Here is a 15,450-nt window from a genome sequence, read left to right on the forward strand (position 1 = left end):
TATATGCTCTTTATTAAATTTGAATGGGTATTTCATACAAGCCAGAATTTAAAGCTTAGACTTCTCTAAGCTCTGCTACAGTATACTGAAAGGAAAATAATGTATTCCCTGTCAACTTCATGTTAATGTCAAGCCATGAGTCTTCACTTGTTCATGTTCATTATAAAGCATGCCATCTCATACCTTAAAATCAAAGATGAAATAAAAGAATCATACAGCCCTTTCACCAAGAAGAGGGATATAACAATTCAAGGATCTTGAAATAATTATTTCCCAATAATAACTTTATTCCATGTTTTTATAGAAAGATCAAATAATCAAATACTACAAATATCTAATCTCTATCTCTCCTGATGTGAAAATTGGCTCATTCCAGGTCTTGGTGTCCAACCAAAAAATTCAATTCAATTCAACAAACATTTATTTACTATGAGTAAAATGTAAGCAATGGGAATAAGAAGATATTTAGGACACAAACACTGATCTCAAGGAGTTTATGCTCTAATAAGGAAGAAATGATATCTACCCAAATCACTGATTCATGGTTATACATGATAGGTGAAAACAAAAGTTCATTTAAAATACTAAGAGAAAGGTGAGAAGGGAAGGGCATTCTCACAGGAGGGAAAGGTAAGATAAGTCTTCATGAAAGAGGAGGTCTTGTTTGCTGGGGACCTTAAAGGGGGAGATTCATTTTAAAAAATTATCTATTTATTCATTCATTCATTTATGGAATAAAACAAGCATTTTCAAACATGTTGTAATAAAAAAATATGATTGCCTTAAAGGGAGGGATTTCCATAGAGGGTAATGGAAGGGAAAATCCATTTGGGGTATAGGAGATAGCATGAACAAAGGCAGAGAGATGGGAGAGAGTGAGTGAATCGAGAGCAGACAATAGTTTGGCTGGACATCAAAAAAGCTGAAGGGAAACTGTGTAAGATGAGACTGGAGCCAAACTATGGAAGGACATGAATGCCAAAATCAGAATTGTATATTTTATTTAATAATAAAAGGAACTGCTGAAGATTTTCACAAAGGGAAGTGACTTGATTGGAAAAATGCACAAGGAATTTTTTAATGAGAGAGTACTGTAAGGCAGAGACTAGAGTCAGGAAGGCTAGTCAGGAGGCCATCACAATGATCCAGTCAGATATAACATAGGATCACTGCCTTCCTAGAGGTCACAGCCTAATAGAGGGATAAGACATAAATATTCTATTATAATAGCATATATATTCTATTAAAATTCTATTATATTTATATGATCACATTATATAATTACACAATTTTATTATAATTATATTTATTATAATTCTATAATAAAATACACATACTGAGTACATTCTAGAAGGCTAGAACAAAGTGCTGTGTGGCTTCTACCCAATCACTCATTTTATATGCTGGAAATGTGTGCTGGATTTTTACGGTGTGGTACAACAGCTCTTCCCCATTCCTCCCCAACCTGGGGCATTACTTTGTCTAATGTCCAAATGAGAACTGAAAACAATGGTCGCAGTGGGAGTGGATAAGATGAGATAGATTAAAGACATAGAATGAATATGATTTGGCAACTGGCTAGATTCAGAGGAAAGGGAAGAATCAAAGATAATTCCAAGCTTACAAACTTGGAGTCCTGGAAAGATGATGTTGACATCAACAGGAAAAAAAGAGAGAAAGAGAAATATAAATGTCAGAAGAAGAAACAGGTTTAGTGGGAAGTTTTAGAATGTCAGTTTAGATATAATGAGTGACTAGGAATAGTACCAGTCATAATTCCCATGGAAATATTCAGTAGGCAGTGAAGGTTCAAAAAAATTCCTTTTTTTCCCCAATCATCTTTAGACTATCAGGGTAATAAGTATATACTTTTACATAATAATCTACTGAGGGTTTTTTATCTTATTGTTGCAAGATCAGTTAGCATCACAGGCATCTTCTAACAACACCCAACAACCTATAGTTGTAGTGGCAAGGGAATAAAGTTGCAAAAGCTAGTGAATCTTTATCTGTTGTAAAATAGAATACTTATTTATTCTGGGCTTTGCCAAATAAAATCTAATTCCAGAGCCTGAACCAAAAATATTATCCTTAGGTTGCCTTCGACCCATTTTCCAATCATGTTTCCTAACTCAAAGTATTTCATCACTAAATTGGCATAAAGCTATCTTTTTGGTTTCTTTTCCACCTCTTTTATGTGGACTGTCTACCTAATTCTCTACATCCTATGTTTCCCATTTCTTTGAGTCATTCACTGTAAGAGCACCCATCTAGGTGCTGGGAGAGATACAGCATCTATATAGCCTAGGATCACTGCCTTCCTAGACGTCACAGACTAACAGAGGGACAAGACACCATTATGTGTAATTCTATTATAAAATACACATCCCGAGCCCATTCTGGAAGTCTAGAACAAAGTGCTGTGTGACTTCCACACAGTCATTCATTTTATATGCTGGAAACATGTGCTGATTTTTACAGTGTGGTACATCAGCTCCTCCCCATTCCTCCCCAACCTGGGGCGTTACTTTGTCTAATCTCCAAACAACACAATCAGGATATTAATTTAATTTTTTTCTAATTAACTAGTATAGATATTAAAAATAAATATCGTGCATGGCTGTGTATAGCATATACTAAAAAGTTTTATAAATCTCCAACTGACTTACCTTCTTCCTCCGTCTTTTCTTTTTCTTTTCTTTGGCTGCTTGTGCTTGCTTGTGTTCCCATACTAGGTTCGTCAGGTTAGCCACATATTCATCGGTCTGTTGTAAAAGGTAAGCTAAGCGCCTATCTTTCTTCTGATCAATCAGTTTTCGGTAGCCTTCTTCATCTTCAGCCTTTCAGGGTAATAAAAATATCCTTTATGTAGAATATTACAGAGAACTCTACTTTCTGATGTCAAGTTACTCTTACAAAGATACAGAAGTTTCTGAAGCCTGGAACTATGTAAACATACACTTGCAATAGATTGGACAAAACCAGAAGGATTATCTAGTAAGAGGCCCCTAATGTTACAGATGAGGGAGCTGAACACCTGACTTCCTGAAGCTCAAACACCCAGTAAAGCAGCAGACCTAGAACTATGTCTTTGCCTCAAAATCTCGGGCTCTTTCCAACTGTCAGGCCACAGGATTATACCAATATAATGTGAAGAAATGATACATAAATTATATATTTGATCATAGAAATAATATATAAATGTATGAATATGTTGACTGTATAAAACTCTTTAAGAAAACAATCAATACTTTTTTTGCTACATAAATCTATAAAATTTAATCTCATTGGGCGGCCAGGTAGCACAGCGAGTAAGAGCACCGGCTCCAGCGTCAGGAAGGCCTGGGGATCAAATCCGGGCTCCAACACTTAGCACCCATCCAGAAACACCTGGCCATGTAACCTTGAGCAAGTTACTTAACCCCAATTGCTCAGGGGCAGCCAGGTGGCTCAGCAAGTAAACTGGCTCCAGTATCGGGATAACCTGGATCAAATCCGGGCTCAGATACTCAGCACCACACCCAGAAATAACTGGCCATGTAACCTTGAGCAAGTTAGTTAACCCCAATTGCTTTAAAAAAGAAAATTAATCTCATTAACAAAATAAAACTATTTGTGAACAGCTCATTTAAACTCTTCCGGAATATCAAGTTTTCTGGATAATAGGAAACTTGGTGGCTTGTGGAAATGTGTGAATTTTGCTGGCTCCAAATGTTCCAAGTGAGTATATTTCACCCATGTACCTAAAAAATAATTTGTCAGCAAACAGCAACAACAAAAGTTGTTGCAAAAGTTTCAGCCGTTGGAAGTACTACTCTTTTCCCCAAAAAATTTGATTACTGAAATGGACCCGAATTAGCAATTCATTACCTAGAAAAGATTTGGCATGACTATACTGAGAGTGAACCTCACTTGGTTAATAACATACTTACAAGAATATTCATAGATTAAATACCTGCATTAGAAATTGCAGGACAATTCTAGATTGGGCAATATTTTCAAAGAGTTTGAGACCGCTCATTTATCTAGTAGTCATCAAAATAATACTCGTTATTTCTTATCACTCCTTCCTTACATTGCCTCCCAACTTAAAAAAGGTAAGATTTTAAATGAAAACACTCAAGGCATGCCAAGAGGAAGTTCCAGACTAGAAGTCAGATCCATCGTGGAGTAACCTTAAGATGGAAAACTTGGGGCATCTCCCTAGTGTTCACCAATGCAAAAGCAGTATCATTATTCAGCATAAAATGTTACCTGCCCAGAGTGAGTGTAAATTGAAGATAGAGGCATGATAACTCTAATTACTTTTCAGTTATGGCTGATCTAATTTTAAAAACAAACAAACCACAAAACTGAAGGTTTTTTGTTATCAATGAATTACATTATATAATTGATTTGCAATTGCCTACTCATTAGTGTCTATGCAATGGGTTACTAAAGTAGCAAAAAAAAAATTTAATTAAATTAAAATGCAGGAAAAAAAAACCACAGTAGTTTATAGTATTAGCCACTAGGAAAGGGGATATATTTGGTATGGACTGTTCAAGATCAGGATTAGAACTGGAAGTAGCCCCACTATGACTTAGGTACGTGACATTTTCTTGCTCTAACGACAAGATGAGTAAAACCAGAAACACAAACCCTGTGTTCAGGGTTTTTCATGAATGACTGAAGTTAACAATATTGTCTTCTTCTATCCAGTCGTTATTCCCTAGAATGTTCTTTGGATCTTCTATCATTATGCCTTATACACACCCCCATACCCCACTCTGCCCACTCCCATTTGTGCTGTGAGGTGGGTATTTTTTAAAAATCCAAGTTGTGATCTAAGGTTGATTACAGAAAAGACAAACATACAGAAACTCATTAGAACGATGAGCACATCTTCTTCCTTTGAAAAGAAATGTCTGCCAAAAATAAAGCGGAGAGAGTGTTAGATGGTCTATGTCAGAGGGCCCATCCCAACTCTGCTACTGACTACCTTACCACCCTGGACAAGTCACTTAACTTCTCTGCCCTCAGTTGCTTCATCTATAAAATAAGTTGTGCAGGACAAAATGACAACAATAACAGCAACAACAATAATAGCTACATAGTACGTTAAGGTGTGCAAAATGCTTTACAAATATTATCTCACTTAATCCTGGGAGAAAAGTGCTATAATTACCTCCATTTCACAGATGACAAAACTGAGGCAGACAGATGAAGGGACCTGCCCAGGGTCCTGCCTCCCGGGGGTACAATGTACCACTCAGCTGAGGAGCTGATCTTTAAAGTCCCACTCTAGTCTATAAAGTATACAAATGGGTTGGCACAGATTTCATCTCCCAATTGTAATGAGTAAGTTTTTTTTTTTAAAGGAAGATGTTAAATGATTCTTGGAACCATATCCAAGGTACAGGAAAGAAATAGCATTCTAATGGTGAGCTTTTAAAAAAAAACCACCTGAAAAAAAACTAGGGAATTAGGTTAATAAGTATTGGAGGATTTTCAGAAAGAGCCTTTTCTCTAAGGAGAGAGACTGAGCTGTTTCATAGATTTGGATCTGGAAGGGACCTCAGAAATCATCTATTTCAACCCTTTCATTTTAAAGATGAGGGATTTGGGCCCAGAGATGTTATGCAACTTGTTCTGACTCAAAGAGGCTGAGGCAGAATTTGAACCCAGTCTTCTGGTTCCAAATCCAGAGCTGCTTCCCCCATACCATTTGAAATAGTTTCTGTTCCCAGTCTTCAGATAGCTTAAAAAAAACCAACAAACCTTTATTTTTAATCTCAAAAGGACTTTCTGCGCTTCCTTATTTGACTATCAAAATAATACAGTATAGTACACTGCTTTATATTTATAACTGAGATTTGAATAATGCTAATTCTGGGATCTAGCAAAATCTGTACTACTCAAATGTGTGTGCTATTAAAGTGTGGGACATAACAGTTGTCAACTACCATATGTTCATTATTAAACTCATAGAGGAAGGGTTTTCAACCTTTCTGTGTGTCATAGACCCTTCTGGCATCTGGTGAAGCCTATGGATCCCTTCTCGGAATTAAGTTTTAAAACAAAATGCATCAAATTGCAAAAGAAAACAATTGTGTTGAAAAACAGTTTTAAAAACAAGTTCCTGGGCCTCAGTTACAGAGCAACAAACCCAATTGTAGCAGATTTCAGCAAGTGTGCCTCTTACCATCAGCCTTCTCATTCTTTCCTTCTCGATGCGTTCTGTTTCTTTCTTCTGCTCCCGTTCAGTGTTAGCATGCCAAGTTGCCACTGCTTTAGAAAGTTTCTGAATTTTCCCAGCCACTGACCGGTGGTACTCCTTAAAATCTTTCGCATGTTGCAAAATGCTGTTCAGGTATTCCTAAGATCATTGAAAAGCATAATTAAAACCAGTCTCCAGATGCATAATGAGGTTTTAATGTTTCAAAAGGAACTTTCAAAGCAAATTTAACAGGAATGAAAAATTTTAATGCACGTCATAAAAGCCAAAGTATATCTAGTTTTAATTGGAGAGTTTTCCAAAGTATCATCCATGGGAAGGCTGTCCCTGAAGAATCATTCATAAATATGCCTATGGAGAAGAAGCCATTAAGCCATACCAGGGCTAAGATGTAGTGATACTAATAGGTTCGATTAATTGTTCTAAATGAGGCTGACAAAATAGAATTGTATCCACTGAAATGTTAAATGATAACCTCTTATGTTAATATAAAAATGACCATACATAACACATCTACTAAAATACCCTCACTTTAAATTTTACCAGATCTGTGATTTCATAAGTGCAGGACACATCTTGTGAGCAGCTGCTTAAACAATGCCAGACAGAACCTCCCTGTAACCTACATTCTTTACCTTAGCGAGCGACTCACTAATTACTAAAACATTAAGGTTGTAGTCAAGATTTGGCAGAAGTCAGTCTGGATCCCAAGTCCTCCTGACTCAAGATAAACTTTCTACCCACATACCACACTAACAACTTTTGAATACCTCCATTGAATTTTTTTAAAGGGGATGAAATTGTCCACTAAATGTCTCCTCTGATAATGTTGCATCATGGTAAATACCTGCACCAGTGGAGTACAGGTGTAACCTGAAAATGTTTCGCGTATTGATCAACTGAGAGGTGCTCCTCACAAGAGGGTAGCCACTAGGGAAACGGTTGTTTTTGTCCACAAGTCAAGACTAACATGCATTAAGGTATGGAGTTGCAGTCTATATTGGTACAGGGAATGCTCAAAACAATAATATCCAAGATATTTAAAGTATTAAAGAGTGATAGGGAGTGTATTTATGGATCTAAACATAGCATACACAAAACATTTGAAAATACAATTGAAAAAATAAATTTGGAAAAAAACTATCCTATTACAAAATCAGGCATGGCAGGATGGAAAGAGAATTGGCCTTGAGCCAAGAAAACCTGGGTTCAAGACTTGCCTCTGCAAGTCACTTAACCCCTCAGTCCTCTGGCAGGTCTCTGAGATCATTCCAAAGAAGTGTTCCTTATGTTAGGGTATGCATAGGTACAGTCCCTGTCTTATTTAAATATGATTAAAATATCTTAAAACTAGACAGCAGATTAATCAAAATTAACCAAACACTTTACAGTGGAGTTTTCTATAATAGAGAAAAAAAATAGAATCATTACATAACCTAAAATATTATTGTATACAGTATGTCAAAACATATACTAGTATAGTCATAGTTAGTTGGTTTTTTTTAATTAGTCCATTTAAAGCTTCTAATTTGATTCAGAAACTGACTGTGGTCCCAGTCATAACACATTTGTATTTATTATAAAAGTAACATTTAACCCCATCTGACAATCTCCTGCTCCTCTCCTCCCATTAATGGACTGCCCATGATCACAAACATGTTTCAGGAGACAACCTCTAAATATTCTACTGCCTCCCGAGGTGCAGGGGCAAGAAGAATACTGGACTGAAAAGTCCAGCAACCTGGGATTTGGTCAAGGTTTTACTGCTTCATCTCTTTGGATCTCAGTTTCCTCTTACATAAAATGATAGAGTTAAGCTTTGTAATCTCTAAGGCTTAATGCAGTTCCTTCATCTGTATGGTCCTCACCATGTACACATGAATATATTACAGCAAGGGATTATGGCCATAAGCAACTTTGAACTATTTCCTTTCTTGTCAATTGGATTCCTGTTAAAAACAGATGCCAAGGAAGAGAAAGGTATGTTAGACTACCTGGTGCTTCTGCCTGCGCTTCCTCTCCTGTTCAATCTTCTGTTGTTTTTCAAGCTTTTCCGTCATGCGGGCTTCCCTCAGCGTTTGCCTCTTGCTGCGCTTGTACGCTTTGGAGTTCAGGGCAGTCTCTAAGGTTGTGTCTCGACGCATACAAGCTACTACTTCTTGTCTTAACTGTCAAGAGAAAAAAGACAACATCCCTTAAATGGAAGGTTGAAGGCTTTGACCTTAAATACAAGATGGCCCCAAAGTTTTAGTGAAGTTTTAAGCTATTAATATTTGTCTTTTACATGGAACAGAATGTACTTTCAATGAGTTTTTTCAGTGTGTTTGGCCTTCGCTAAGGTTTCTACAAACTTTATTAACCCTCAGAGACAAGTAAGAAAAAAACCTATATTAAAAAACTAAAATTAAATTATATTTTCAAAGTTAATAAAATTTTTCTTCTGGTAAAGGTCCATAAGTCATTAAAAATAACCATAAAATGAAATTGTCTTCTCTGATTACCTCATTTGAAATTGACACCTCTCTCTTCATAATTCTTGTAGCACAGTGGCTAAACGGTTCCTTATCATCATCTGCCTTGTATCATGTGTATTTAGGTGCCTGTTCCATTTCCCTCTCACCATGAGAAGGTAAGCTCCTCAAAGCTGGGATGGTGGTGTTTTTCTTCCCGGTATCCCATCTGTATTAAGCACTGTGCCTTGCACACAAACCAGATTTAATAATTTTTTGCTAATTTTAATTTAATTAATGTAAAAAAAGATAAGTGATCACCTTCCATATTTTAAATGTTGATTTATTTCTATTGAGTCTTGCTTTGCTTTTCATTTAAAATTAAAAAATTCTCTTTTTTTAGGACTATGGATTGACTTCAGTAATGCTATGATGTGACAAAAACATTTTCATTTCATGTTGTGGCATATTAACAGATACTTAATATAATCTATTAATGGTTTATTTACAGAGAATGGAGGTTTTGGTTATAGGTTAAAGCAACTCTACATATACACATATATGCATGTGCTATATATAATATATAATTATGTATATATGTCAACACACATTTATTAAGCACATATGTGTCAGGTACTATCCAAAGCCCTGGGGGTTGGGGTATTTATATATGTATTTATGTGTGTACACACACACACACACATACAATGTGTATATATGTATATATACACATATATAGTGATATCTTTTGTGATTGAAAGTTTATATTATTAGTTATAAGGATTATTATGAATCTTACTGATTATTAAGCATATAATATATATTTTCCTATCAGATGACCTGGAAACAAGATTAAATTTAATAAGTTCTCATATGGTGGTCAGAAGAAGCAATGCAAGGGCGCTCTCAAGTTCTCTGTGAAGAACTTTGGAATTGATTGCCTGACATGGGAGACACTAGCACAGGACCGCTGAGCATGGCGTCCCCACATCAGAGAAGGTGCTGTGCTCTATGAGCAGAATAGAAACAGCTCAAAGGAAATGCGGGATGTGCAGATTTAGAGAATCCACCCCAAATGTCCACATGGACTATTTGTGCCCGACCTGTGGTAGAGCATTCTGAGCTCATCCTATGGGTCTGATCAGTCACAGTTGAACACACTATAACTTGACTCTGACATAGTGATGTCATTTTTGGTCCTCTTTGAGAATGAAGGACAACAACCAACCAATCAATAAAAACTATCTAACTTTAATTTAGTTCTAGTAAGTACAGGTAGCAAAATTCTCAAAAAAATATTAAACCAAGAAAATCAGATGAAAACTAAATGGCAAACAAAATTATATAGCCCAAACTGAAGCTAGCCTTAAAAGTCACCAACTATGACACATTGGTTAACATTTATCAATTCACTAAAGTTTTATCTTATGTTTATGATGTACAAATAATAAAATTAACACAGGAAAGAGGAAATGGACTTGAAAATACTTTTTTTTTCAATTTTTAAAACCGCTTGGTAGCTTTAATGTCCTCAAACTTACATCTATTTAATACAACAACAACAAAAACTATAAGAAGATAAAATCAACGTACCACTAGATTAACTATGTCAATTTTCAACAATTCAGTTCAACAAACCTTTATTGGACACCTACCTAATGCAGAGCACAGTGCTTGTATTGAAGGATAGACACCATTTTGATGAGACATTGCCCCTGCCCTCATAAAGTGGGAAGCTTAATAGTAGGAATATAATACCTATACAAATAAATATAATATAAAATAATATATACATGTTTTAAAAGAGGTGAAAAATGCTATGTGAGGTCCAAGAACAGTAATATATTATCAGAAGAAAGACTGCAGGAAAAGGTTCCCAAAAGGAGACTGTATTTAAACTAAGCTTTAAAGGATGGGCATGATTTCAACAGACAGAGAGGGAGATGAGCATTTCAGATACAGGAAATATGGTGACCAATGGCATAGAACCAGGAAGTACAAGCTGTAGAAAGATAAACTGCTCAGTGTGATTATAGCACAGAGTATATAGCAGCAAATATTATGAGATTAATCTATAAAGACAGAATGGTACGAGACTGTGGAAGGCCTTGAATGCCAAGAGGAAAAAGAAGTTTGAGTTGTACTAAGTAGGCAGCAGAGATTCCCTGAAGAATTTAAGGCATGAAATAACCAAATTTAGGCCTACAGAAGTTTAGCCTGGCAGTGGTGTTCAAGATCCAAATATTACAACACAACCTAAAGACCACAGAGATCCCATTCAAAGTTGGATATGCTTATGATTTTAGTCATAGCCTCAGACATGCCAAGTTATGCAATTCCATAACTCTGAAATACTTCCCAATCATTAATAATTCATTTATCATACTAGGAAATCTTAACAAAGAAAAAAAAATTGGACCAACAATGCCCATTTCCATTGTTCAGTAAGGCAACCACTGGCAAAATTGACCAGTTTACTTTGGGCAGAAACTGGCATATACTATGCACCAAAACTTACCCCCAAAAAACAAATAAATAAAATATATCTTACATTGATGTTTACACGAATCAGTGATCTCATCCCAAATCCTCCCTTCCAAGTTTCCTAAACCTATATAATTCTTGTCCATTTCTTTCTAAGTTGTTGCCCAGTCATTTCGGATGTGTCTGATTTTTTGCAATGCAATTTGGAGTTTTCCTGGCAGAGATCCTGGAGTGGTTTGCCATTTCCTTCTCCAACTCATTTTACAGATAAGGAAACTGAGGAAAACAAGGTTAAGTGACTTGCCCAGAGTCACACAACTAGTAAGTGTATGAGGCCAGATCTGAATTCAGGAAGATGAGTCTTCCCGACTCCAAGCTCAGCACTCCATCCACTGAATCACAGCCTCTATAAAGTCTTCAGCTAATATGGTTGTGGCCTTCTTTTTTTTTAATGTTCTGTATGTATAGGGCAGCCCTAGCTTGTCCATCTGTGCCTGGAAGCACCTTCTTGTTCTGGTTATAAACATTTCTGATTACTCCTTGTCATATATAAGTCGTCCCTTACTTACCACACAGCTTCCCATTGCCCTTTAGGTAACCTACAATTTTTATTTCTGGTGGCATTCCACGATTCACAGTCAGACAGCATCACTAGGATAATCTTAGTGATTCAAATATGAGCCTTCATGGCAGCAAACAGGTTGGGATCACTGAAAAGGAGTGATTTCCTAAATCTAGCTTGATCTTCCTCCCTCTTCTATTCAAGTCTGGGCCTGGCTTGCTCTTTCTCTACAGTGCTTACTAGAGATATAAGTACTAATGAACTAAATGAGAAACCAATCTAAATACATAATCTGAGCAACATGAACTTATCATCCAGTGCGGTTTTTTTTTTTCCAGTTTTGGCAGTCAGGCCAGTTACTTTGCACTTCATAGAGAAGACTTTCTTGTATTCTGAGATTTCACAGGATTCACACAGTATTATCTGCCTACTTGAATAATCGGAGGCTCTTTCTGTCTATGGCGACTTGTTTTTCTTTTTGGACAGAGTGCAGGACATCCTCCATGACACCATTAGCGCTGCAGAGAGGCACATCCCCTTGGCAGATGCTGTGCTTAATGTTTGTCTTCAGCTGGTCTTTGAACAGTCATTTTTCTCAGCTATCTCTGTCATGAAATCTTTGAGGGCTTCAGGCTCAAGGGGAGCCTCATTTTAAGGGGAGCTGTATTTTAAAGCTGTATTTTGTTCTACTTAGGGCAATGTTCTTTTGAAGTCAACAAACGAGGCGTGCAGAATGACCTCATATTCTTTGCACCTCAGTCAGCTATGTGAATATGAAGAAGAAAATTCTTCTGGAAAAGGCTGCCCATTTCTTTCTCTTGATTGTATTGGTACCCAAGACAAGGACACATCATTCACTCATTCAACATGCACTTACGAAGCAACAACTGTGTACAGAGTACTTTGACTACTAGTTCCTTAAGAGCCAGGACTGTCCTTCGCCTTTCCTTGGACCCCTAGCTTTTGGTTCAATGCCTGGCACTTGGTAAATGTTTAATAAGGGCTTACTGACTATAAGTTGGGGGAGATATAATCTAATTGGGTAATAAGAAACTAATACAGATATTTGTAATGCACAGTATTATGTGATTAGGTACACTGAATGCGAAACAAGTTTATGCAGTCGTAGCAGGAAAAAGGTTATAATTAATGGGGAGACTGAGGAATGCTTCATAGAGGAGCTGCCAATTAAGTTAACTTTAAAGGATAGACAGGAATTAAACAGGTGAAGGAGGAAAGGGTTGATATTACAAGTGCAGTAAAGAGATGCTGTGGATGTGGGGAAGAGGGTGGTTCAGTCCTGCTGGAGCACATAGTGCATGAACAGCAATAGTATGAAATAAAACAAGAAAGGTAAGGTGGTGTTAAGTGTTATGGAATATAGGTTGGATTCAGTCTATTTGACAAATGATGGAATGGTGCCTCTCTGTCATTCAGTGACTGAAAAGACTTAGAAAATCTTAGAGCTAGAAGGGAGCCCAGAAGTCTTTCTTATCAACTCATAAATGAACAAGAATCCCCTCCATAATATAACCAACAAATAATCTTAAAGCCCTCAGTGAGGTAGAAAGTCATTCCCTCCCAAGAAACTCAGTTTCAAGTTCCAATAGCTCTAACTGTTATGAAGTTTTCCCTTTATTTAATCCTAACTCTGCCTCTTTGAAATTTCTACCCCACTGCTCTTACCTAATTTCTCTCTCTGGGACCAAAGACAACCAAGTCTACTCCCTATTCCACATGACAGCCCTTCAAATATTTGATAGTTACAATGACATCCCTAAGTCTTCTTTGTTTCAGTCCAAACGGCTCTAGTTCATTCAGCCAATGACACGGTTTCAAGAACCACCATCACCCTAGCTGTCCCACTGGGGAAGCTTTCCAGCCTATCCCTCCGAGCTTTGAAAAAGTCCCCTCTGCCTGCTCTTTGCAAATGGAAACCTAGGATTTGGCCAAACAGATACAAATCATATGGAAGGAAGAACAGCTTGCTTCAGGTGAATCAGGGCCTTCTACAGATGCTAAGTTAAAGAATGCACCATCTTACCAAAAGAAAGCCAAGGTGTCAACCTTCAAGCACCTCATATAAAATCTTAGGGAATGATACCTTTTCTGACATCTCAGCATAGGTGAGTCCTTCCTTGAAGATCCATCAACAGCACTGTATAAAATAGAATTCCTTAATATTTGAATCTTTTTTCTCTTAAAAGGCCTATAAATGACAGGGAGAAGCATGGACTTCTCAGGAATGCATTTCTGCTTAACAACTGGTAATCATTCATTGAACATACAGAGGATTGGTCAGCAGCTAAAGCCACCTTGTCCATAGCCATTTTTGTTTTGTTTTCATAAAAGCAAACTACGTGACCTCTTTCAATCTTAGGCTCTTCTCTGAGATATCTTTCAAACTGATCCCTGAGGGCCCTTAAAATTGCATTACCTCCAATATGGATTTCTTCTGTCATTTCTAGACAATCTTCTCAACTTCATTTTCTTAAATGCCCCCTCCCTTCCTCACACAATGCTTGAGATAATGAAGGTAGACTCCAAATGTGATAGTTCCATTGTCAACAGAGATGAGAACAGGTTAGGTTAGAAACACTTAGAGATCATTTCCATTTCCAATATTTTGGTCTTCCTCCAAGTTTAATCTAATCCTCCCAAGTTTAATGCCTTTTGGGAAATGTGAGTCTCCCACCAAGCACTTGGCAGGTTCCTCTTCTCAACTGCTTTTTGGCTTTCATGAAGCAATGCTGCTCATTATCTTCCACCATCCTTCTCTGTAATGTCAGCAAGTGAACTATCTGGTGCTGCCCTTGGCTGCTAGAGTTCTCTGCTTGGCAAGATCATCAACATTTTGCTGTCTGCTTCATGTCAACCAAGTTTCTCACAGACATAGTGATCACCAGAATCACTGTCTTTACTTTTAGCCATTTTCCAGAATTGACAGCTTGTTTAAAAACGCCAGGATGGTGCTACCGTCATCACACGCAGTATGACCTTTGTCTTCTAATTTGTGTTACTTTCGAGCTTTAATCAATCAGTGATGTGACTAACAGTGATCTGACTATGACACTGATGATGAGGATGTTGAAGCCTCCATCTGTAACAGTTCATCTACTGTGCCCTTCAGTACTCTCACGGCCCCTGTTCTTCCAACTCTCCTCTCAGAGAAAGTATTCATGATGTGTAAGATCAAGGCTTCTGAGCAATAAATATTTGGACCTATTTTCCCCCTAAGCTGTGTTTTTCAACATAGATTTGCTTTCTTCTCTTGTGTTCACTCTCACATTGACGCCACCAAATGGTCAGCAGGTCAAGTCCAAACACACATATCAGGGCTCTCATTAGCATATTTGCCCCTTCATCCTCTGTAATGGCACATGAGTTGCAATGATTGTCATGGCAATAGGCTTGCTTACACTCATCCTCAAGCCAGATGACCAAGTATCTCATAAAATATATTATGTTGCTTTTGGATACATAAAAAAATATCCTGCCAACTCCTTTACTTATGCTCCTGAGAAAACCTGTGAGTCATTTTTCCCTCTACCTACAGCATTTTTTTCATCTTCTGACTTTTTTTAGGCTGAAAATGCTGGTAAGGATGTGGTTCATTTCCTTCAGTAGTGTTATCTACTTTACTGATGATGACAGAAGGACCTCACAGTTATCACTGACAGTCAAATCAGTGTTAGCAGAGGGTCTGAAAACTGTTAGATTCTCAGTACTTTCCACAC

General features: G+C 37.2%; 1 protein-coding gene across 9 annotated transcripts in view; it reads right to left on the minus strand.

Annotated features, from left to right (window-relative positions):
• Positions 1-15,450, minus strand: part of SMARCA2 (SWI/SNF related BAF chromatin remodeling complex subunit ATPase 2) — a 289,270-nt gene that overhangs the window by 145,942 nt on the left and 127,878 nt on the right. For all 9 annotated transcript variants that reach the window (XM_069086747.1, XM_069086767.1, XM_069086776.1 and 6 more), the window contains 3 exons: positions 8,212-8,385; positions 6,185-6,358; positions 2,670-2,840 (listed from right to left, as the gene is read on the minus strand). In XM_069086747.1, the coding sequence (XP_068942848.1) occupies positions 2,670-2,840; positions 6,185-6,358; positions 8,212-8,385 (519 nt within the window). The remainder of the gene's footprint in view (positions 1-2,669; positions 2,841-6,184; positions 6,359-8,211; positions 8,386-15,450) is intronic.

This window comes from Petaurus breviceps, unplaced genomic scaffold, assembly GCF_028583685.1.
Source record: "Petaurus breviceps papuanus isolate PSGF00001 unplaced genomic scaffold, PetGlider_PUasm1.0 118, whole genome shotgun sequence".
Lineage (NCBI taxonomy): Eukaryota > Metazoa > Chordata > Mammalia > Diprotodontia > Petauridae > Petaurus > Petaurus breviceps.